General features: G+C 38.3%; 1 protein-coding gene across 2 annotated transcripts; it reads right to left on the bottom strand.

The window, feature by feature from the left end:
• Window positions 1-57: 57 nt before the first annotated feature.
• On the bottom strand, window positions 58-25,815 carry ZNF197 (zinc finger protein 197). 2 transcript variants are annotated; one of them, XM_036076990.2, is made up of 6 exons: window positions 25,701-25,815; window positions 19,007-19,485; window positions 17,637-17,796; window positions 17,176-17,267; window positions 16,767-16,893; window positions 58-6,039 (listed from the first exon to the last, which is right to left on the bottom strand). In XM_036076990.2, exons 2-6 carry the CDS (start codon window positions 19,403-19,405, stop codon window positions 3,722-3,724), a joined length of 3,096 nt encoding a protein of 1,031 aa, XP_035932883.1. In that variant the 5' UTR covers window positions 19,406-19,485; window positions 25,701-25,815; the 3' UTR covers window positions 58-3,721. The 2 variants fall into 2 exon arrangements, with proteins under 2 accessions (XP_035932883.1, XP_035932884.1); XM_036076991.2 differs by having other exon boundaries at window positions 19,007-19,476.

Here is a 25,815-nt window from a genome sequence, read left to right as displayed (position 1 = left end):
AAAAATATTTTTTTGAAAGTTGTAAACATCAAACCACTTCATTCCAAACTCTTCAAAATGCATCCTTTAATAATAATATTCTCCAAACGTTGTAATAAATACCATTACATAATGGTAAGAAAATTAACAATTTCCTAATATCATCTAATATCCAGTCATATTCATATCTCCCCAACTACCCTAAAATATGTATTTTCATCATTTTGTTTTCAAATCGGTTTCACACTGCATTTGGTTATGGCTTTTTTAGGGTCTTGTTTTACCTTTTACTTTGAATTTAACAATTCACAGGAAGTTGGAAAAATACCCTTCCCCCAGTTTCCCTCAACAGGTACAATTTACATAATTATCATTTAATATAAAAATCAGGAAGTTGACACTGGTACAATGTTTGTGTAGACTTCTACCTCATTTTATCACATGTATTTGTGTAACCACTACCACAATCAAGATACACAACTGTTCCAACATCACAAAGACCTTCCTAAGTGCTACCCCTCTCTCTCCCTCCTGCCCCCTCCCACCATCCCCAACCTCTGGCAACCACTAATCTTTCATCTCTATATAGTTTTGTCATTTTAGAATATTATATAAGTAGAATCATACAGAATACCACCTTTTGAGATTGGATTTTCACTCAGCATAATTTTCTTGAAATTCACTTGTCATTGCGGGAATGGGTCATTCCATTTTATTGCAGAGTAGTAAGTATTCATGGTATAAATAGAATACTGTTTTGGCCACTTGTTGAAGCTATTTTGGGTTACTTACAGATTTTGACTATTACAAATAAAACTGCTATGAACAGTCATGTACATATGTTTGTCTGAATTAAGTTTTCATTTCTCTGGGGGTAAACGTTCAGGAGTACAAATACCGGGTCATATCGTAAGTGCATGTTTGGTTTTGTAAGAAACTGCCAAACTATTTTCCAGAGTGGCTGTATCATTTAACATTCCCAGCAACAGACAAGACCCAGTTTCTCTGCATCCTTGCCAAGATTTAATAACACAGTTTTTCTTTTTTTAAGCTATTCTGACATGTGTGCATTTTTTTTGACTTGTATTTCTCTACTGGCTAATGATGGTGAATATCTTTTCATTTATTTGCTCTCTGTATTTTGGTGAAATGTCTTTACATGTCTTTTGCCCATTTTCTAATTGAATGAATCTATTATTGTTGAGCTTTGAGATTTCTTTATGTAGTATAGATACAAATCCTGTTGGATATATGATTTACAAATATTTTCCCCAAGTCTGTAATGTCTTATCACTCTTAAAAAGTTTTTGGTTTTTTTGCAGAGCAAATTATTTTAATTGTGATGAGGTCAAATTTATCATTTTTCCTTTTATGGAGCCTGCTTTTGATGTAAATCTAAGAGTTCTTTGCTTAGTCCTAGCTCCTGACTATGGATGGATGGATGGATGGATGGATGGATGGATGGATGGATGGATATTTGCCTATGGATATCAAATTCCACCAGCAGCATTTGTTGAAAACGCTATCTTTACCGAATTGTTCAACCTTTGCCAAAAATCAACTGGGCATTTGTGTGAGTCTATCTCTGGCTCTTAGTGTCTTATGGTTCTTCAATATCTTTTAAAAACAACCTCCCTCACCCACTTTTTATACCTTTCATTCTGGAGAATTTAACACATATACAAAAGCAGAGATCAGTACAATGAACACCCAATATTCATCCAGCTTCAACAATTATCACCCCCTTCCTTTTTCATCATATTTTTGAAGAATCCAGTGCAGTTTTCTTATACAATAGTCCCTGCTCTAAATTTGTTTCTTGTTGTGTCATTTATCTTGTTCGTCTGCTTCCTGTATTTCCTGTAAACTGGCGATTAGGTCTAAGAAGCTTGATAAATTCAGGTTACATTTCTGGCTTATTGCATCACATGAGGAGACAGATAATGTAGGTTGTCTTGGTCTTAGTGATGGTTAAGAGGTGAATGCCAGCTTCTCTGTTAAAGTACATCTTTCCCTTTGTAATTACATAATCTGTAGTGATCCTTCTATAGCACAGATACAAAGCATCTCCATATTCATTACCTCATAACAACTTTGTGAGGTAGATATTCTTCCTCCTGTTATACAGATGAGGAAATCAAGGCTCCAAGTAATAAAAGCATCTGTCCAAGGAAAGTGGCAGAAGCTGACTTATACCCAGGTCTCAAGACTTTAAATCTTGAGCCCTTCCATTTTTCACTCTTGTTTACCTTTCAGTCTAATGAGGAACCAGACCTCAAGGAACTCTGAGGTTGAATTAGTAACATTTATCAACACATCAGTTCAATGCTACTATTAGAAACACAATCTGGATATTAAGGTATTTATAGTCCAGCTGCAGAATTGGGAGTTTTGAGAATTACAATATAAAATTAGCAACTCAAGAATATAGGATGAATTAAATCTACAAATGTACAAAAGAGAACAGACTGAATGAATGATTGGTTCACAGGCAGTAATGGGCCTGACCACTCAGGGGTGGATTCTGAATCGATTTAATCAGAGCTTTAAGGACTTGGTTCTTGTGAAACTTATTATTAAGTTGAGTACTGGAACAGAATGTTGCTTCTTGAGTAACAAGCTTTCATATGTCAGCAATGGTGAAATGTTGATTAGAACTGAGAATAAAGTGGCAGGGATCATTAGCTCAGGGGTTGGAGTTAAGGATTTTTCCCTATGAACAAGGAAAGCAACACAGGACTGTCCTTCCATTTTGACATTCTACATCTGCCAGGTTTCAAATCTGAAGGTTGAAAAATAGTTTTCCTTGGCCTCAGTGTTAACAGCTGGACATAATACTGCTTTTCCATAATAAGCCAGCATTTTACCATCAAAACAAACTAGGCATATTATCTATTAATCCCATCAAATTCTGAAAGCTATCTTTTTAAAAAGTCTTCTAGACTACTAAATCCAAAGTAAGCTATCCACCATACTTCCTCTTAAAATGAGTATTTTTGAAGTTCCCAGAGTCCTAATATTGACGTAATGAACAGACATTACATTATGCCATGTTCTAGATTTTGACCATACCTCTTTTACCCAACTTTATTGACAACTAAATTATTTCACAAAGTATGTTCACAACCATCCTTTCACTTAATCCTCAAACCCTTTTAAGAAAGCATTATGTCAACACTTGACTGACAGAGAAACTGAGGCCTAGAGGCTGACTTACCAACATCACATAGCTAGTAAGAGAAAGAGCCAGGACCTAAACCTCAGTCTTCTAATTCCAAATCTAGTACTCTTCTTAAGTTGTCCTCAAACAGCAGACTCTTGCCCACTCAACTCCATGTCTGACATGTCTCAATCATATGGTCAATAGAGACTTTTTGTAGCAGTGATGCTATTTTTAAAATGTACAATATACACATTTCCAGAAACAATGTCCATTTCTTAATACAAAGATATTTTTGCTATCATTTACAACTACATCATTACATGTCGTAAGGTTCTTCAGAGCCTTCAAGTGCTCTAAGGCTCCTTTCCAGAGTCATAACAAATGGGCTGGGACATAATATTCTTTAACTAGAATTTGGTTTATGTAGTCTTGAAAGTCTAGATTAACTTTCTTTCACATGCAAATCATTTGTCTACAAAAGGGTCAATCATGAATTTTTTCCTTGCAAGGACCATACACTGCCATTTGTCTAATAGTTACTTAGGTAGGCAGGGATTTTATCCCCTTTTACAAATGACACTAGAATTTCTGAATCTCTGTCTTGGACTCACTGGCATTTTGGAGCCAAGAGAATTCCTCCACAGTATGGATTTCTTGTTGAAGATGAAGGTTTGAAGTTTGAGAGAATTCTTTTTCAGACTCATCACATTCACAAAGTTTTCCATCTGTATGAATTTTCTGATGTACAGTAAGGTTTTTTCTCTGCCTAAAAACTTTACTACAATCATTACACCCATACGGTTTCTCCCCTGTATGGATTCTCTGGTGGCCAACTAAATTCCTCTTAGAAGTAAAAGATTTTCTACACTTCTCACACTCATATGGTTTTTCCCCAGTGTGCATTCTCTGATGTACAACAAGGTTTTTATTCTGACTGAAGTCTTTTCCACACTCATTACATTTATAAGGCTTCTCTCCAGTGTGGATTCTTTGATGTACCATAAGATTTCTACTAGAGGTAAGAACTTTTCTACATATATGACATTCATAGGTTTTTTCCCCACTGTGAATTCTTTGATGTTCAATGAGGTTTCTGTTGTAAGTAAAGCCTTTCCCACACTCATTACATGCATAGGGCTTCTCACCAGTGTGGATTCTCTGATGGGCTATAAGGTTTGAGCGGTAACTGAAGACTTTCCCACAGTCACTGCATTTATAAGATTTTTCCCTTGTGTGAATCCGCTGATGTCCAATGAGGCTTTTCTTCAAAATGAAGCATTTACCACACTCATTACACTCATAGGGTTTCTCACCACTGTGGATTCTCTTATGTTCAATGAGGTTTCTGTTAGAACTGAAAGCCCTTCCACACTCACTGCATTCAAAGGGCTTTTCTCCGGTGTGGATTCTCCGATGTACGAGCAGGCTTGAATTATAACTAAAAGCCTTCCCACAATCCTCACATTTGTAGGATTTCTCCTGTGTATGTAGTTTCTGATGGACCATGAAACTTTTGCTCATGATGAAAGTCTTCCCACACTCTCGACATTCATAGGGCTTCTCCCCATTGTGTAGTCTTTCGTGGTCAATGAGGTTTCTGTTAGAACCAAAGACCTTGCCACAGTCTTTACATTCATAGAGATTCTCTCCAGTATGGAACCTCTGATGTAAAATGAGGCTCTTCTTTAGAATGAAAACTTTCCCACACTCATTACATTCGTAAGGTTTCTCTCCATTGTGGAGTCTCTGGTGGTCAAAAAGGTAAGCACTCTGAGTGAAGGCTTTCCCACATTCAGTACATTTATATGGCTTCTCTCTGCTATGCATCCTCTTATGGTCAATGAGGTTTGACTTTGAATTGAAAATCTTCCCACATTTTTTGCAACCAAAAGTCTTCTTTTCTGTGTGTACTCTCTGGTGTAAGAGGAGGCTTTTGCTTCGAATGAAAACTTTTCCACATTCTTTACATTTATATGGGTTCTCTGTACTGTGGAGCCGCTGATGGTCAACAAGGTAAGTGGTCTGAGCAAAGGTTTTTCCACATTCATCACATTTATAGGGCTTTTCCCCAGAGTGGATTCTCTGGTGCAGAATGAGGCTCTTCTTCAGAATGAAAGCTTTCTGACACTTGTTACATTTATAAGGCTCTTCCCCTTTGTGGAGCCTCTGATGGTCAATGAGGTAAGCATTCTGAGAGAAAACTTTCCCACATTCATTACATTTATAAGGTCTCTCCCCAGAATGGCGCCTTAGATGTATAATAAGGCCTGAATGCCTATAGAAGCCCTTTCCACACTCCTTACATTTATAAGGCTTCTCCCCAGTGTGGATTCTCTGATGGTTTAGAAGGTAAGCACTTTGAGAGAAGGCTTTCCCACATTCATTACATTTATAAGGTTTCTCCCCAGAATGGTTCCGTAAATGCATTAGAAGGCTTGAGCGCTGAATAAAGCCTTTTCCACACTCCTTACATTTATGAGGTTTCTCACCAGTGTGGATTCTCCGATGGTTTATAAGATGGGAGATTTTATTGAAATGTTTATAACATATATCACATTTATAAAACTTCTTTCCTTCAGTACCTATTAAACTTTCAGAAAGAGCTGAACCTGAAGTCAAGCTTTCTCCAAATTCCTTCCACTTTTGGCCTTGTTTTTCTGGTAGAGTCCTTTTCTTCTTATCTCTTTCACAGACGGAAACTTTCTTTAGGGTATCTCTTTCCCCTGTTTTAGTTCCCCAATGACTTGCCAAAACTTGCCATTCACATGCTTCCTCAAAATCTAGGGTCTGAGGAACACCTCCCTGAAGTCTTTTGGATGTTCCTTTTTGAGAATCGGCTCTTTGAGAAATGCTTGGCTTTGGTGTCACCTCCTCATTCTCAGTCATGGTCTCCCATTCTGGTAAAAGGAATTAAAAATGCAAATGTTACCATGTCCCTGTGTTAGTAAGAATAAGATCTTCAAATGACTTTAAAATTTTATATGAATACAAAAAGAAGACACTTTTCATTAAATGAAAGTACAAAGCAGAATCCTACACTGACAAGGTTGTGTTTTAACACAGAACTCACTCGGACACTTTTAAGCTCCTTGTCTTCAGGGAGCAGATGGAAAAATATAAATGATGTTGAGTAAACAGATATAAGGAAGAACCAGACAGAGAACATGGGATCATGCATAGGTGGTTCAGACATGAGGCTCAGGAAGCTGGATGGAACAGGGAGAATCATTTGGCTTATGAAGAATTGTCTCTTTATTTTCTTCTTGCTAGGAAGATGGGAACTCTAATGGAGAGAAAATATATGTCAGGACCCTAAAATAATCTTTAATTTTTGAAGAGTCAAGTGCATATTTTTTAATTACTTGAAAGCAAGTAACCTACAGGGAAAAAATCCACTAAAAAGCAACTTAATGCTTAGAATTTATCTATAACTCCCACTATTCCTTTTAAAATTGAGAAATGGAAAACATCAGGACTGAGTTAGATTCAACTAAATATAAAAAGGAAGAGGGGCGCCTGGGTGGCTCAGTTGGTTAAGCATCTGACTCTTGATTTCAGCTCAGGTCATGATCTCAGGGTCGTCAGATTGAGCCCCAAAGGAGATTGAGCCCCACATCAGGCTCTGCACTCAGCATGGAGTCTGCTTGTCCCTCTCCCTTCCCCTGCTTGCTCTCTCTCTCTCTAAAATAAATAAATGAAAATCTTAAAAAAATATATATACATATGTAAGAAGAAATACAGAATGAAAAAAAAAAAAACATAGAGACATCTTAAAAACATAATACATCTATAAAATGATGTGGCTGAACTAGTAAACTGCCAGTCCCTTTCTACTCCAACATTCTCAAATATTGTAAAATGTGAAATTATCTTTTTGAAAATGTTTTGGCAACTTACTTTCACCATCCAAATGTAAGGAGAAATCATGAACTTGTTTCCCAAATTATCTAGTAAGTAAAATAATGTGAATAATAGTAATATGATCTTCTATTAGAGGATAACAACACTGTTCTTCTACCCAAATAGAGAGAAAAGATATAGGAAAGAAATAGCTATTTTATTTCATTATAAATTTAACTTATGAGAGGGTAAGGATAGAAAATACCTAATAAATGTCAACCTGAACTACATTCTTAGGTCAGATTTACATATCTCAACTGCCCCTTTCTCCAGGATTCAGGCAGGACTGCCAATCACACTACTTCACCTGACAATAGGGATGGGCATGTGTCCTATCCAATACTGGTACTCCAGTTTCCTAGTCCACAGTGGATTGGTTTCAAGGTTTAAGCAGGATGCTGGTTTCAGGAAGATTCTCTTTAAGGAAGTAGAAGTGTTTTAAAGAAGTAGAAGAGTTTTTAAGAAGTGAAAGTGTTGCAAGTGGTTTATTGATATGAAAAATGGTTAAGAAATTAGCAATTCTTGGGGCACCTGGCTGGCTCAGTCATAAAGCATGCAAAATCCTGATCTTGGGATTGTGAGTTTGAGCCTCACATTGGGCACAGAGTTTACTTAAAACAAAAAACAAAAACAGAAAGACAGAAATGCCTTAAAATACGTATTCAGTATTCTAAATGTCTTGAAAGGAAAAAAAAATGATTAAAATTCTTAAAAAAAGAGGGCGCCTGGGTGGCTCAGTTGGTTTAAGTGTCTGCCTTCGGCTCAGGTCATGATCCCAGGGTCCTGGGATCTGAGTCCCACATTGGACTCCCTGCTCAGTGAGGAGTCTGCTTCTCCCTCTCCCTCTGCCCCTCCCTCCTGCTTGTCTCTCTCAAATAAATAAAATCTTTTTTTTTTTTAAAGATTTTATTTCTTTATCTGACAGAAAAAGAGAGAGAGAGAGAGAGTTCACAAGCAGGGGGAGGGGCAAAGGAAGAGGGAGAAGCAGGCTCCTGGCTAAGCAGGGAGCCCAACGTGGGGCTCGATCCCAGGACCCTGGGATCATGACCTGAGCCAAAGGCAGCTACTTAACCGACCGAGCCACCCAGGCACCCCTCAAATAAATAAAATCTTTAAAAATAAAATAAAATTCTTAAAAATAGAGAAATTAGCAATTCTTGTATACACAGTTATTAGCTGGTTACGCTATTTTAACCAATTTTAGTATAGAAATTTTATTATAGAAATCAGACAATGTGTAGGCCTATTGAGCTTTAGCAGACTTGGTAGAAAAATGTCAGATTGATAGAGGAAGCTGGTTACTTTCTGCAATCTTTGATGAAGCCTGCAAGAAACAAACAGGCTTCCCTACTTCCAACCCTCTCCTCTTCTTTAATCCATGAGCATTCCATTGCCAATTATCTTTCCAATAGGTAAATTTGATCATGTCACTCACCTGCTCAAAACAAATGATCTTCACTGCCTAGACAATAAAGCACAAGTAACCAGCATAGCCCAAGAGATGCCCTCACCTGCTGTCTGCCTATCTTTCTGGTTTCACTTCTTGCCAGTATTCTTTATGCCCCTAGACTCTAACCAGAGAGAACTACATGCAGATGCCCAATGTCATGTTTTTGCTTGCTTCTCTATCACTGTCCATGCTCTCTTCTCTTCCTGAATTGTTCTTCCTTTTCCCAAGTCACTACAAGCCCAATACCCACACCCTTAAAAATAAGCCCAAAGTCACCCCTCTAGACATTACCAAATATTACAGAAATAAAAAGGATTCTAAGGGAATGCTACAAATGATTCTGTGCAAATAAACTGGACAATTTAAGATGAAATGGGCAAATTCCTAGAAGGACGCAAATTACTAAAACTGACTCAAGAAGATATAGAAAATATCAATAGATCTCTAAAAAATAAAGAAATTGAGTCAGTAATCAAAAAACCACCCACAAAGAAAAGCCCAGGCCCAGAGTGCTTCACTGATGAATTCTACCAAACATTAAAAGAATACCAATTTTTCACAAACTCTTCCAATAAACAGAAGAGTTGGGAACACTTCACAACTCACTCTATGAGACCAGTATTACCCTGATAACCAAAACCAGACAAAGACATGACAAAAAGAAAAAAGAAAAAAGAAAAGAAAGAAATCTACAAATAGACCTTATCAATATAGACATGAAAATCCTCAACAAAATACTAGCCAGCAACACATGAAAAAAAAATTATACACCATGACCAAGTGAGATTTATCACAGAAATGCAGTTTGGTATAATATTGGGAAATCAATTAATTACATATCAATGTAATGAATGACAAAAATCACATAATCATCTCAATAGATGCAGAAAAAGCATCTGGTAAAATCCAATACCCCTTCATGAATAAAACACTTGACAAAGTAGGAATAGAAGGAGAACTTCTTCAATGTGATAAAGTTCTTCAGCCAAAAACTACAAAAAAAATCCAAAGCTAACATCATACTTAATGGTGAACAATTGATGATTTCTCTCTAAGAACTCTCAAGAAAAAGATTTCTGTTCTTGCCACTTCTATGCAACATAGACTGCAGGTTTCAGCCAGGGCAATTAGGCAATAGAAAGAAATAAAAGTCACCCAGATTGAAAAGGAAGAAGTAAAACTACCTCTTTGCAGATGACAAGATCTTATATGTAGAAAATCCTAAAGAATCTACCAAAAAAACTGTTAAAACTAAGTAAGTACGGCACGGTTGTAGGACACAAGATAAATAAGCAAAAAAGTGGGATTTCTACACAATAGCACTGAACAATCTTAAAAGGAAATTAAGAAATAACAGCATAAAAAAGAATAAAAGACTTAGGAATAAATTTTAAAAAGAAGTACAAAACTTATACTCTGAAAACTACGAAACACTGTTGAATGAAGTTAAAGACTAAACAAATGAAAACATATTCCATGTTCATGGATTGGAAGATTTAATACTGTTAAAATGGCAATAATCCCCACATTGATCTATAAATTCAGTGCAATCATCCCTATCATAAATCCCCTGGCCTCTTCAGAAATTGACAAGCTAATACTAAAATTGATATGGAAACTCAACAAGCCTAGAATAGCTAAAATAATACTGAAAAAGTAGAACCACAATTGAAGGGCTCACACTTCGTGATTTTAAAATGTACTTCAAAGCAACAGTAATAAGACAGGGTTCCACTGACATAAGGATAGACATATAATCAAAGGAACAGAATTGAGAGTGCAGAAATAAGCCTCCACATTTATGGTTAACTGATTCTCAAAAGGGTACCAAAACAATTCAGTGGGGGGAAGATGCTGCTGACATAATGGAATGGTGCTGAGACATGATGCTGAGACATGGAAAGAATGAAGTTGGACCCTTACTCACACCACATACAAAAACTAACTCAAAATGGATCAAAGAACAAAACTAAGAACTGAAACTATAAAACTCTTAAAAGAAAACACATACATAAATCTCCATGACCTTGAATTAGGCAATAGTTTCTTAGATGCGACAGCAAAGCACAAGCAACAAAAGAAAGGATAAATTGAAATTCATCAAAATTAGTAACTTTTGTGCTTCAAAGGATATCACTGAGAAAGTGAAAAGACACTCACAGAATGGGAGAAAATACTTGAAAGTCCCATACCTGATAAGGTATTTGAATCTAAAATATATAAACTCCTACAACTCAACAATAAAAAGACAACCCAATTAAAATATAGGCAAAGAATCTGAAAAGACATTTCTTCAAAGACATACAACCAATAAACACATGAAAAGTTGCACAACATCTTTAGTCATCAGGGAAATGCAAATGAAAACCACAATGAGTTATCTTTTTAGATCCACCAGGATGGCTATAATCAGAAAAATATAAATTATTAAATTATTATTATTATTATTTTTTAAGATTTTATTTATTTGACAGAGAGAGATGCAGCGAGAGAGGGAACACAAGCAGGGGGAGTGGGAGAGGGAGAAGCAGGCTTCCTGCAGAGCAGGGAGCCCGATGCAGGGCTCGATCCCAGGATCCTGGGATCATGACCTGAGCCGAAGGCAGACGCTTAACGACTGAGCCACCCAGGCGCCCCAAAATTACTAAATTATTAAAGATTGTAAATGCTGGGGAAAATCTGGAGAAACTGCGGGACGCCTGGGTGGCTCAGTCAGTTAAGCATCTGCCTTCAGCTCAGGTCATGATCCCGGAGTCCCAGGACAGAGCCCTGCATCGTGCTCCCCTCTCAGCAGGGAGTCTGCTTCTCCCTCTGACCCTCCCCCTTCTTGTGCTCTCTCTCTCTCATATAAATAAATAAAATCTTAAAAAAAAAAAAAGATCTGGAGAAACTGAAACCCTTATATACCAATGGTGAGAGTGTAAAATGGTGCAGCAACTTTGGAACAGTCTGTCAGCTCCTCATATGATTAAACATAGAGTTACCATTTGACCCAGTGGTTTTTGTTTTTTTTTTTTTTAAAGATTTTATTTATTTTATTTATTTATTTGACAGAGACAGAGATAGAGCAGGAACACAAGCAGCGGGAGTGGGAGAGGGAGACGCAGGCTTCCCCTCGAGGAGGGAGCCCAATGTGGGACTCGATCCCAGGACCCTGGGATCATGACCTGAGCCGAAGGCAGACGCTTAACGACTGAGCCACCCAGGCACCCTGACCCAGTGTTTTATAAGGATGGATGTTTCTGTGATTTGTCTTGCATAACCAACAACCTAGACCTGAATGTATGCAGGCAGGCTACAGAATGTTGTTTGTGAGACTCAGGCTATGTGAATAACCTTGGAAGCCTCATTATTTAAGCTATATTATCTGGCCTCCAGGTCAGAACTGACCCTTCTGGGCGCCAAGAGTTATAAATCTTGCCTCACATCCCCTCCTCCTACAAAGCAGCGCTGGCTCCCCAGAATGTAACCCGGGAGGGGAGGCAAGTAGCCTCCTTGAAAATATAGCCCAGGCTCCTTGAAAATATAAAAACATGGTAACATAGAAACGCAGCTCACTCCAAATTGCACATAGGTGAACAAATGTTTAACTTCAGACCCCATCATTTGCCCTATAAATATGGCCCTTATGGGGATGGTCAGTTGGAAGTCTCACCTGAGTGGAGGATGCTCCGCCCAAGCCTCTCAATCTGGACTCCAGCCAGGCTGTCTCCATGGGGCTTCCCCAGCTAATGAGGTTGGATGTTGTGTACCTGACTAATGTAACATTGTCTTATTCTCATTTATTGCTTACTATTGCTCTCATTTATGTGTAGATTCCTTTCTTCTGTTTCTATTAGGTTTCTATAATAATAAAGTTTTCTCTCCTTTTAGAAACCAAAACGCAGCTGTTGTGAATATTTTCACAGAAAACCCAGGTATTCCACTCCTTGGTATATATCCAAGAGAAATGAAAACATACATCCACACAAAAACTTGTGCACAAATATTCACAGCAGTGTTATTTATATAGCTCAAAGGTGGAAACAAAATGTTTAAATGTCCATCAAATGATGAATCAATACAATGTGATATATACACACACAAGAGAATATTATTCAGCATTAAAAGGAATAAAGTATTCATACATGCCACAATATGGATGAACCTTGAGAACATTATGCTAAGTAAAAGCAGTCACAAAAGACCACATACTGTATGATTCCATTTATATAAAATGTCCATAGAAAAGGCAAATCTAGAGAGATAGAAAGCAGATTAATGGTTGCCTAAGGCTGGGTTGGAGGGTCAGTTGGGTGAAATGAATTTGACTGCTATATGGTACAAGGCTTCTCTTTGGGGTGATGAACTATTCTAAAATTAATTGTGGTGATGGTCACACAGCTCTGTGTATTACTAACAACCACTGCACTGTAACCTTTAAATGGGTGAATTATAAGGTATGTGAATTATAGCTCAATAAAACTGTTATTAAAATAAAAAGTCACCCCCACGTAAATCTTTCCCTTAGCCACCCACCCCTGCCCCCACTCTCCTAGTCCTACTATCCCAAGCTCCTATGGGCTCCCATACTTGTGCACGCTTTTATTACATAGCATTTGTCACACTGTATTGTAATTATTAGTATAAATGTCTACCACTCCAACTTGAATGTTTGAAGGCAGGGGTTAAGCTTAACATATGGGAAGTACTCAATATTTCCTGAATTTCCTTCAAATTCTATTCCAATCCCTTAAATAAAACATATACAAATCTTTTACATACTGAAACAGTGTGTGCAAGCCATCTGAGAATCTGCTTTTCTACCAAATAGTTTATCAATGCATGGAAATTGAGCGCAGAATTGTCATATTCGATAGTGTCACAGTATAACTCCAAGTCAAACACAATGGTTTGCTTAGTACTTTCTCTATCTCGGGGAATTACGTTGTGCCCAACTTTTAACCATTTATAAATACTTTGCTGGTACTATCCTTAGACATGTTAGTTATTTTCCTCTTTCTGAACCATTTCTTTAAGGTATCATCCTCAAATGAAAATCACTAGGTCAAAAGGCATAAACCCCTGGGTATCTGCTTGCTAAAGTCCTAACAATATTGCAGTTGAAGCATATCTTATTTTTTGTTTTTTTTAAAGATTTTATTTATTTGTCAGAGAGAGAGAGAAAGAGAGAGCACAAGGAGAGGGAGCGGCAGAGGGAGAAGCAGGCTCCCCGCGGAGCAGGGAGCCCGATGCGGGACTCGATCCCAGGACCCTGGGATCATGACCTGAGCCGAAGGCAGGCGCTTAACGACTGAGCCACCCAGGCATCCCGAAGCATATCTTATTTGTTAAAATTGATTCAAACTTCTCTTTCCTCAAAGAGCTAGACTAAATAAGCAATTCCATTTTCTTCTCTTTTTTTTTAGTTTAACTCTTAGACCCATCTAGAATTTATTTTGGCTTATAGCAATGAGTTATATGGATCCATGGTGAGTGTTTTTCATAAAATTCACCAATTTACTCATAAAACATATTTTTAAATTCTAGAAAAGATGGATTATTGAGTAAATAGCATTACAACTACTAAAAGCCACTTGGGTTAAAAAACAAAGAAACAAATTGGATTCATATGTCATTCTATATATCAAGATAAATTTTAGATAGAGTAAAGCTTAAAAATAAAAAGGAAACAATAAAAGTATCTGAAAACAATACAAGTGATTTAAAAAAAAATAATAATTTTACTGGGGCGCCTGGGTAGCTCAGTCGGTTAAGTGTCTGACTCTTGATTTTGGCTCAGGTCATGATCTCAGGGTCATGGGATGGAACCCCAAAATGGGCCCTGTGCTCAACATGGAGTCTGCTTGAGATTCTTCCTCTCTCTCTGCCCCTCCCCCTCCCCTGCTTGCACACACTCTCTCTAAATAAATAAATAAAATCTTAAACAAATAAAAATAATTTTACTGAGAAGACCACAAAGACCATAAAGGAGGGGCGCCTGGGTGGCTCAGTTGGTTAAGCGACTGCCTTCGGCTCAGGTCATGATCCTGGAGTCCCGGGATCGAGTCCCGCATCGGACTCCCTGCTCAGCAGGGAGTCTGCTTCTCCCTCTGATCCTCCCATCTCTCATGCTCTCTCTCTCTGTCTCATTCTCTCTCTCAAATAAATAAATAAAATCTAAAAAAAAAAAAAAAAAGACCATAAAGGAAAATACTGCTAAATTTAATACTACATAAAAGATTTCCTAAGGCTTAAAAATAATAACTCATAAATAATGCTGAAAGGCAAACAAATGGGAAAAACATATGCAATACTTGACAAAGGGGCAGTTCTCATAAATAAAAGAAATATGTAGAAAGGCTATGAATAGGGGTGAAATGACCAATAAATGTGAAAAGATTTCCACCACACTTAATAATCAAAGAAATGAAAAACAAAAAATAGTATTTGTCATCTACTTAGCAGAGATTTAAAACACTGACCAAATCATAAGCACATATAAGGGAGATGGGCCCTCTTTTGCTCTTTTCATGGGAAAATAAGTTGATACATCATTGGTAGAAAGCAGTTTGGTAACATGTATCAAAATATAAAATCTACAGAATGTTTGGCCCACAATCGGCACATCTAAGATAGTAAAAGATATATTCTCATTAAGCGTAAAAATTTACAGTATAAATTACTGTAAACAAAATAATAAGGTTGCAACATACCAAAAAAAATCAGTATTTTCATATATGTACACTATAGTCAATTAGAAAACATCAGAAGATTCTAATTCCAAAGAATCAACGTTATCCTGAACTATGCAAGATCCAGATGAAGACAATTTAAAAACAGGCCTGAAACATAAAAGCAGTGCTGAACAAATGGAAAGGCATGTAATGTTCTTGAATAGAAATTCAGTATCATAAAGCTGTCAATGTAAAGCATGATACACAAACAATGGAATAGTATGCAGCTATTTAAACTGATACTATAAATCTGTATTTCAGGTCAAATTAGATCAGTGCATTAGTTGATTCCTCAATTTTTAATGTATATTTGTCCAAACAAAATCTTACCCTTTTCTTCAAAGTCCAGCACAAAGCTACCTCCTTTATGGCCTTTCCTAATCTCAGGAATGGTATTGGTTGCTTTGTCCTCTTCATTTCCATCTTAAAAGGTTTATCACACTCTTATACTAATTATTTTACTCTGCCTTGTTTATTCTTTCTATGCTCATCTCCCAAATCATGATAAGCTACTTAAGGGCAGAATCATTTCCACAGTTGCTATCACATGATAGATATTTTCATGTTTGCTGGAAGCACAAATGGCTACTAAATATTTTTTAAATGTTCTTACTTTAGGGGTGCCTGGGTGGCTCAGTCATTAAGTGTCTGCCTTAGGCTCAGGTCATGATCCCAGGGTCCTGGGATCAAGCCCTGCATCAGGCTCCCTGCTCGGCGGGAAGCCTGCTTCTCCCTCTCCCATTCCCCCTGCTTGTGTTCCCTCTCTCACTGTGTCTCTGTCAAATAAATAAATAAAATCTTAAAAAGAAAAAAGTTCTTACTTTATTACTAGTCATAAAAATCCACTAGAGAATAAAGATATTACAACTTTAAAAAACCATATCAGCAACAATTTAAGATTTTATTTATTTATTTGAGAGAGAGAATGAGAGAGAGAGAGCACAAGAGAGGGGAATAGGAGAGGGAGAAGCAGACTCCCCGCTGAGCAGGGAGTCCGATGCAGGACTCAATCCCGGGACTCCAGGATCATGACCTGAGGCGAAGGCAGTCGCTTAACCAACTGAGTCACCCAGGCGCCCATATCAGCAACAATTTAAAAGAATGGGATTACGCAGTACCAATAAAGGCAGAGCAAAAGGAGTGCTATGTATCTCTCCATGAGGACAGAGATCACCAAGGAAAGCAATATGGCAGTATGAAAGAAGAACCTTAAAATAATTCAAACACTTAGGCCTAGTAATTCTACTTCTAAAAAAATAATGAGAAATAAAGAAAGACGTTAGGTACAGAGACAGATGATTATTACAGAAATTATCTAAAATAAGGAAATGGCTGAATTACGGAACAAACTTTGTAGCCAATAAAAACAACTCAGGAAAAAACAGAAAGGTAATATGTCAAAATTTTGATAGTAGTTGTCTACAAAGAGTGGGTTTAAGTTGTATTCTCTTCTTTCTAATATTCTATGTTTTCCAAAATAAGTATATACTACTTTCATAATCAGAAAACAAAGGCTAATGAAATAAAGGTAAGAATGATGGGAAGAAAGAGTCCTTACCTAGGGAGGTCACATTTCCATAGTTCTCCAACATCACATCCCAGTATAAAGCCCTCTGAATCGGGCCCAGACACTCCCATTCCTCTGAAGTAAAGCATACTGACACTTCCTCAAACATCACCAACTCCTGAAATAACAGGTATGTGTGAGATTATCCATGCCCAGGAGCTCCCCTACTGAAAAGTTCCTTTCACTTCTGGGTAAGGACACATTATGAGGCCATGAGGCAAGCAAGGGCTATCAGAGAGACATAAGGAAACCCCACACAAAGTCTACCTTCCAATCACATGGACTGTGATTTACAGATAGGAACTGATTGGGCCCCAAACACTAGGATGACAGAGGATACCTCAGCCATAGTTTGGTAGTGCAGAGAGGGCCTTAGGAAGGAAAGAGAATGAAAACCTACCTGGGGCTGGGCTGTTAGGAGCATGAGGGCCATTAATTGATTTCTTGGGTTCTCTTCCTGGGAAAGGGCAGAAGCTTCAGGGGCAGGAGAATCTGAAGGAGCAAAAGCTGCACGTGAAATTACTGCTATTCCTGACCACTAATCCAAGTCCCATTTCTTCTACAAACAAGGAATTCAGAAAGACCCAGAACTCCCAGGACTAGACAATGATGGCTATAAAATGACTTACAAACCTCTTCTGAGTAACCCCCATGTGAAGGACTGGAATAATAAAAGAACAGCAATAAGAATGGATAAAAGGTCATAGGGACCCAGGAAAGGATAGGTGGGGGAATAACAGAAAGAACTTGGTACCATAAGGGTTTCATATACAAGACAGGAGAGGAGGCAACTAACTGCAAGTTGGAGGAGGAGCCATAATAAAGATCCTGAGAAAGTCCAAAGCCAGGATCACTAAGTACCATGTTGTGGATCCTGAAGATTGAACATCACTGGGTCAGTAAAAGGATTTTGGCAAATTTCAGTTGCTATGCGGCTGCCAATGGGTGCATGAGGAACTGCTGTTCCTGGAGTGTTCATCCCTTCCTGAAGAATGTCCTGGTGCTGAACAAGAACTGGAACCTAGGAACAAGCAAAACAAAATAAGCTGACTTTTCTTGTACCTCCAGAAAACGGGCTCACCTAACCACTATGGACCTCTTTCTGCCCACAATCTCAAACTGTGAGATCAGAGACCCACCTCAAGTATGGAGCATCAAAACAGCAGTAAAGCTTTGCCTTGAGAACAATGGAGCTGGCCCTCTAGCCCCACTCATGGCACTGGTGACCTCTCCCACTGAGACTGAACAGAACGGTGGAAACAGAAGCGAGATCTGGGTGTGGGCTAGGAGGGAATGGGAAGTAACAAGTAATAATTAAGAGTATGGGTTTTAGCTTCAGACCTGGTTTTAGATTAGACTTGGGTTCAATACACTCTTCTACTTATTTACCCCTTTATTATCCGTTCTTGCTCCAATAGAAGGAACACCAGAGTCTAGACACATGGTTTTGCTGCTACCTAGATATCTGACATAAGACAATCCAGCAAACCTTTCTCTGCCTCCACTTTCCTATCTCTCAAATAAGGATGGATTAGTGACTTGTAATGAAATATATAGCTCTAAAAATCTTCATTTTTATGATTAAAATAAACAAGCCCATCCTTGGTGCCACTCCCAAGTTTTAAGTTAGGTTTCAGACTTCTTATATACAAATGTTTCTGGTGGACTACAGAGTGACAGAAAGAGATCTCACACACACTAGGAAATATATTAAGATCCCAATTTAATGGTCAAGGATATAAAATCTTTCCAGAAGTAAATATCTCAACCCAATCCCTTGGCCCACATAATCCCCAGTAGGGGCACACATGGGGAGGTCCTGCCAGATTTAGAAAGCTTCATTCTTGCTGTCCCATTGCCGTTTATACTCCAAGCTTACATCATCATTCCTAACAAACGTATACAAACAATACATATGCTTCTGTTTAGGGGAACACTTAGAAACATTATGTTCTTCAGGTTATTCAACCAAACTCTGCATTAGCAAGCATCACCCAAAGGGATAAAGTGTACTAATTCTGAATTAGACCCAAGATGCCAATCATAAATCCATTTCTCTGCAGATATTCTATGATCTGAAATAGCTCATGAACCTGCTGTAATAAGCATTACAGTTGCTAATGAGCTATTAATTGTTTACAAAAATTACAGGATCACCCTCCAGCTCAGCTTGCCCTGCCTCAATTCTCTCCTTCCTTCCATCCCAAATCTCTCCCCTCCCCCTTTCTCACTTTTAGTGCTGGTCCATCGAGGTCTTTCTGTAGCTCCTCTACCAGGGCCACAGCCTCCTCACCACTCCCAGGGCGATGGATCTGCACCCAGGTCCGAATCTCCCCAGGCAGAATGCTCAAGAACTGCTCCAGGACCAGCAGTTCCAGGATCTGGGCCTTAGTACGTGCTTCTGGCCTCAGCCATCGACGACAGAGCTCCCGGAGCCGGCTCAGTGCTTCCTGGGGTCCAGATGTCTCATGGTAACGTAACTGTCTAAAGTGCAGGTGGGAGGTCTCCCAAACAGAGGAGCTGCTTCCTTGGAAGCTGGTTCCCCATTTCCAGGTATCATCCTTCCCTTTAACAAGACCCTCTTGTCTCAGAGCATTGTGGGCCCAATTTTCTCTTGTCATTGTCGTCATTTAAGAAAGGCTCCTCTCCAGGCCCCTTCAATCCTTGCTTGACTTCTTCCTTAAAGCTTGGAGAATATCATCTAGAAGACCTCAAGAAATCATTGATAAAGTTAACCCAAAGCAATAACCAAGATTTCCAGACCCCAGTGAGTTTCCCGTAATGAAGAGAACCTTCCTAAGTGCAAGGTTCTAGGTTCCGGGCAGTGCCTCCTCTGACAGAAGCCCCTGCCCAAGGCTCTAAGGACACAGACACTCATGTTACCCAGACCACTGCTGCAACCAAAGTAATGAAATCCCTTTAGTCTTTATTCACAATATCTCCTCCACCTAATTATAATAAATCTTTATCTACCACTCTAACAATGGGCATCCTGGCTACTCCTGTGTGACCCTGAACAAGTTACCTCACTTCTAAGTCTGTTTCTTAACCTGAAGAATGCGGTAATAATAGGTCCTACTGTATAGCCTTGTGTAAGAATTTGGTATTTACATACATTTCCCCAAGTTTTGAACAGTGCCTGGTATATGGGCTCAAATGTTAGTTATTATCTTTCTATAACTAGAACTCTTTCCTATGTTCTGTACAGTCAATAAGTAAGGTCTTAATCCTGATACATGAGACAAAATCCTAACACCTCAATTAACAAAGAAAGGCTGAACTCAGTTAGCTTTACTATACATACTTTGAATTCTCTGAAAATTGTTCATTACATCAATCAAAATATTTAGATAAATTTGACTTTTATTATACAAAACTTAGGCTTGTGGCTAAAAATCTTTTTTTAAGAAATAACATTTATTTTTCCTATTACAAAACATAAAATTTGTAAAATCAGAAAAGACAAAACCAGAGGTGTCCTTCTGATCTTCTGCACAAATTTGGATCACAAGATTGGAACCAACAGTACATCTCTCTAACTTGCTTTTCACATGTTATCTTGTAAACATATTTAATATAATCCTCATCGTTATTTTAAGAGTATATGAGCCCATTCATACTTAAGCACTCCCCTGTTGTTAGACATTTAAATTATTTATTATTTCCTCCTATTATAAATTAGGCCACAATGACTATCCTTGCTAATGAATTTTTGGTTACATTTCTGCTTATTTTTTCAGGAAAAATTCCCAGAAAAAAAAAATTGTTGGGTTGGAAGGTACAAACAGTTTTAAGCTTTTGAGATTATAACAGTTACATCATTGTCAGTGACATGAAAGCACCCTCACTAATTTCATTTAAAACTTGGACTCTTACAGAGCATGTTTATAACTAAGCAGAGGAGGCAGAAATATAAACACAATTTCGATATAGTATATAAATAAAATTAATAGGAGATCATATAAGCACAGAAAGAATTCATGAAAGGTTATTCTGGATTGGACTTTAAAGAAAAAGAAAAAGACCACTGGAGTATTAGGCAAGCCATTCCAGGAAGAGAGAACTATATTTTCAAAAGCATGGGAATAATAGCACATATAGCTCTATTAGAAATGCACTTTACAAGGAAGGAAGGAAGGAAGGAAGGGAGGGAGGGAAGGAGGGAGGGAGGGAGGAAGGAATATGCTTTGCAAACCAGAGAAGGGAGGTAAACTCTGGAGGCAAGGCTGTAGGTGTAGAGTCAAGAGGTAAACAGAAGTCAAATTCTAAAGGCTCTTAAGAGGCAGAACAAGAGGGTGATCATGTACTGTATGCGATACGTATCCAGTAAAGAGATTTTACTTTATATTTTTCCTTGTTATTTTTTTAAATAGGTAATACTGGTTCAAAATTTTAAATTATAAAATGCATACTGTGTAAAGTTTCCCTCTCCACATTAGTTTATGTACCTTTCCAGCTATTTATGTTTATACAATTAAGTATAATATATATTGTTTTGTATTTCCTTTTTTTCACAAAACACCATGAATCATGCACTGCATCTTCCTTTTTCCAATTAACAATGTATCTTAGGGCCGCCTGGCTGGCTCAGTCAGTGCAGGATGGGACTCTTGATGTCAGGATTATGAATTTGAGCCCCACATTGGGTGCAGAGATTACTTAAAAATAAAATCTTTAAAAAATATATATCTTAGAAATCTTTCCTGTCACAAATAGCCCCTCCTGTCTTTTTACTGATGCATGGTATCACTATACGGGCGTATCTTAATTTATTTACCTACTCCATCACAGATGGGCAGTTTTCAATCTTTTCTTTTTTTTTTTTTTTTTAAAGATTTTATTTATTTATTTGACAGAGAGACACAGTGAGAGAGGGAACACAAGCAGGGGGAGTGGGAGAGGGAGAAGCAGGCTTCCCACAGAGCAGGGAGCCAGACGTGGGGCTCGATCCCAGGACCCTGGGATCATGACCTGAGCCGAAGGCAGACGCTTAACGACTGAGCCACCCAGGCGCCCCTCAATCTTTTCTTATTAAAAACAATATTATCATTAAAAACCTTGAGCATACATCAATTTGCATGTGTGTAGGCATATACATGAAAAGTTCCTCAAAGAACTGCTGGATCAAAATTTATGTGACCTTATAATTTTTTTTTTAGATTTTATTTATTTATTTGAGAGAGAGCGAGCGTGCATGCACAAGCAGGGGGAGGGGCAGAAGGGAGAGGGAGAAGCTTAGCAAGGAGCCTGACATGGGGCTGGATCCCAGGACCCTGGGATCATGACCTGAGCCAAAGGCAGACACCAAACCGACTGAGCCACCCAGGTGCCCTGTGACTTTATCATTTTGATATTGCCAATTAGTCCTTCTTTGGGCCTAAACTAATTTACAATTTACACTCCAAGCATGAGCAGTATGGGAGTGCCTTTATCCTCACTACTTCACCAAATCTAACTTATATTTTTAAGAGTCATTTATATTTTATTTTCTGTTACCTATTCATATCTTTTGCTCATGTTTCTATTGGAATGTTTGGTCTTGTTAATGTGTACACACTCTTTACATTAAGAAAATTAGTCCTTTGTTACAATGGGAGTGGCAAATTTTTCCTTTTCTCATCTCTTTACCATACACCTCATGTGACTTTGCTTATATTTGTTTTGCCACACAACCCAATCTTTTTCTTAATGCTCTATGTTTTGTTTCATATTTAGAAAGGCGTTTCCTGCTCTGAGCATGAATGAAATATTAACTAACAGGGTCAAAATTCTATATGGGAGGAATGATGGGGGAGGGAGGACTAGATCTCAGGAAGGCCAGTAAAGTTTTTACAATGGTCTAAACAAATGATTAAGTTCTAAACTTAAGTAGCACTAGGGATAAAATAATTGAGAAAAACTGAGCAGTTCTTGATAACTGATCTGGGGGTGATGGAAAGGAACTTTCAAAAAGCATTTCTATCCCATGTTCACAGACAGACTCAATATTGCCAAAGTGCCACTTCTTCCCTACTTTATCTATAGTTAAGTGCAACTCCAATTACAACCTCAGCAAGTTATTTTGTGGATACCAACAAACTCATTCTATAGTTTATAGTAGAGGCAAAAGACCCAGAATAGCCAACATGACACTGAAGGAGAAGAACAAAGTTGAAGGACTGACACCACACATGAAGAGTTATGATAAAACTATAGTAATCAAAACAGTGTGGTATTGGCAAAAGAACAGATAAATTAATAGAACAGAATACAAAGCCCAGAAATAGATCCACACAAATAAAACTGTTATTTGATAAAGGAGCAAAGGCAGTACAGTGGAACAAAGCCTTTTTGGCAAGTGGTGCCAAGATAACTGGACATACACATGTAAAAAAAAAAATGAATCTAGACACAAATCTTACACCCTTCACAAAAATTAACTCAGAATGGATCTCAATGTGAAATGCAAAACTATAAAATTCCTAGAAGATAACAGAGGAGAAAACTTAAATGATCTTGGGTATGGTGATGACTTTTTAGATACAACACAAAAGGTGTGATCATGAAAAAAATAGTAAGCTGGACTTTGATAAAATTTAAAAACTTCTACTCTGTGAAAGACAATGTCAAGAGAATGAGAAGACAAGCCAGACTGAGAAAAATATTTGCAAAAGACATACACATCTGATAAAGAACTGAACTCTTAAAAATCAACAATAAGAAAACAAACAACTCAATTTAAAAAATGGCCCAAAGACCTTAACAGACACCTCACCAAAGAAGATATACAGATTCTAAACAAGAACATGAACAGATGCTCCACATCATATGTCATCAGAGAAATACAAGTTAAAACAGTAAGATGCCACTACATACCTATTAAGATAGCCAAAATCCAGAATACACCAGAACACATCCAGACAACACCAAATGCTGGTGAGGATGTGAAGCAACAGGAACTCTCATTCATTACTGGTGGGAATGCAAAATGGTACAGCCAACTTTGGAAGACAGTTTGGCAGTTTTTTGCAAAACTAAACATACTCTTTACCATACAATCTGGCAATCGTGCTCCTTGGTATTTATTAAGAGGAGTTAAAAACATATGTCCATACAAAAACCTAGACACAGATGTATAAACATTATAAACATCACGTGTATAAACAACACTTCGCATAACTGCCAAAATCTAGAGGCAACCAAGATGTCCTTCAGTAGGTGAATGGATAAACTGTGGTTCATCCCAACAATGGAATACTATTCAGCACTAAAAAGAAAAGAGCCGTCAAGCCATGAAAAGATATGGAGGAATCTTAAAATGCCTATTACTAAGTGAAAGAAGCCAATGTGAAAAAACTATAGACTGTACAATTCCAACTACATGGCATTCTGGAAAAGGTAAAACGTTGGAGTCGGTAAAAAGGTCAATAGCTGCTGGGGGTTGGGAGGAGAGAGAGATGAATAGGCAGAGCAGAGAGGATTTTTAGGGCAGTGAAACCACTCTGTACCATACTATAATGGTGGCTACATTATACACGTCATTTTACATTTGTCCAAAGCCACAGAATGTATAACCCCAAGAGTAAACCCTAATGTAATGACTATGGAATTTGGGTGATTATGACATATCAATGTAGGTTCATTGACTTTAACAAATGTACCAGTCTGGTGGAGGATGTTATTAGTGAGGAAAGCTATGCATGAATGGAGGTAGGAAGTATATGGAAAATCTCTGTGTTTTTCTGCTCAATTTTGGTGTGAAACTAAAACTGCTCTAAAGAATAAAGGTTTTTTTTTTGTATTTTCTTTCTGCCTTTTATTTATTTACTTATTTTTTAAAGATTTTATTTGACAGAGAGAGCACAAGCAGAGGGAGAGAGAGGGAGAAGCAGGTTCCCTGCTGAGCAAGGAGCCTGATGTGGGACTCGATCCCAGGACCCTGGGATCATGACCTGGGCCAAAGGCAGCCGCTTAACCGACTGAGCCACCCAGGCGTCCCAAGAATAAAGTTTATTTTGAGATCAATAAAACTTGGGGAAAAAAGGATTTTCTATAGTAAATTATTAGAATTCTATTTACTCTTACTTCACAGATACAAAAAAATCCTAAAACATACAGTTTGTTTCTCACCAAAGGCTTGTGAGCTATAAGTAATAACAAAACAAGGCTCAGGCAAGCTAAGCAGTTAAAGGCCACTGGACTGGTTAAGTTGTGGGAGCAAATTCTGAAATCACGGAACCGAATTCCAAAAGTCCAAAATACTTCCATCTAGAGACTTCTGAAAGCCAAACAACATTCATTCTAAAGCAACAGTTTCCAAACGCTAGTTCATTATAAAGATTTAATCTGGCAAACTGTAAAACGAAAAATACAGTAACTGTACACAGTCACTGATAGAGGTTGGCAATGACCTTTCTTGCAAAGAATGGCATTTATTCTGAGTTTACAGTGTCAGTACTTAGCGTTAAAATATACTCCCTTAAGTAATGGTGGTACGGGTGGTGTAAGTTTGTTTTTTAAATACCATTATAATACAAAATTAAAAGATGGAAATTATTCCATCCCTATCAAAAAAAAAAAAAAAAAGAAGTCCCTAGGAGTCTGGTTGCCACCGCTCTAGAAAGTCTCAAGCTGTCTCTACCAGCCTCAAAAAAGAATGAGGAAAAGCAGAAGGGCCTGGCTACTGAGGCAGCTGTCCTCATTGTTTGACTCGAGCACCACAGACACACACGGATTCAGACGTGCTGCCCTCACTACCTTCCCCAAACCGGCATCTGCCCAAGTCGAGCCCAGGGCGTCCACGCCAATACCGAGCTAAGGAAGGACCGCGCTGGGGGTCAGTGCCGGGGACCGGCCGGCGAGGGTCGCGCAGCCCTACGGAGCTTAAGCCCCTACCCCGGGCCGCCCTCCGCGCCTGCCCTCCCGACCCGAGCCCACCCCGCTCACCGGGGATTCCCACTGCGCCTCCGGCATTGGGTATCGCCTTCTGGGCACCAGGACGCCGAGAGATGATACGGGAATCAACGGCAGCCGAAGCTCAGAATAATGGCTGACCTGTGAG

Source organism: Halichoerus grypus, chromosome 1 (assembly GCF_964656455.1).
Source record: "Halichoerus grypus chromosome 1, mHalGry1.hap1.1, whole genome shotgun sequence".
In the NCBI taxonomy this organism is placed as follows: Eukaryota; Metazoa; Chordata; class Mammalia; order Carnivora; family Phocidae; genus Halichoerus; species Halichoerus grypus.
Note: the sequence above shows the minus strand (reverse complement) of the source record. Positions and strands in the feature narration are given on the sequence as shown.

Coding starts and splice junctions, on each gene's coding strand:
- ZNF197 (XM_036076990.2), bottom strand. CDS start 19,405: ATGACGACAATGACAAGAGAAAATTGGGCCCACAATGCTCTGAGACAA. Junction 17,268..17,636: donor TCTTCAGGATCCACAACATG/GTACTTAGTGAT, acceptor TTGCTCCTTCAG/ATTCTCCTGCCCCTGAAGCT. Junction 6,040..16,766: donor TGGAAATGTGACCTCCCTAG/GTAAGGACTCTT, acceptor TCCTTTTACCAG/AATGGGAGACCATGACTGAG.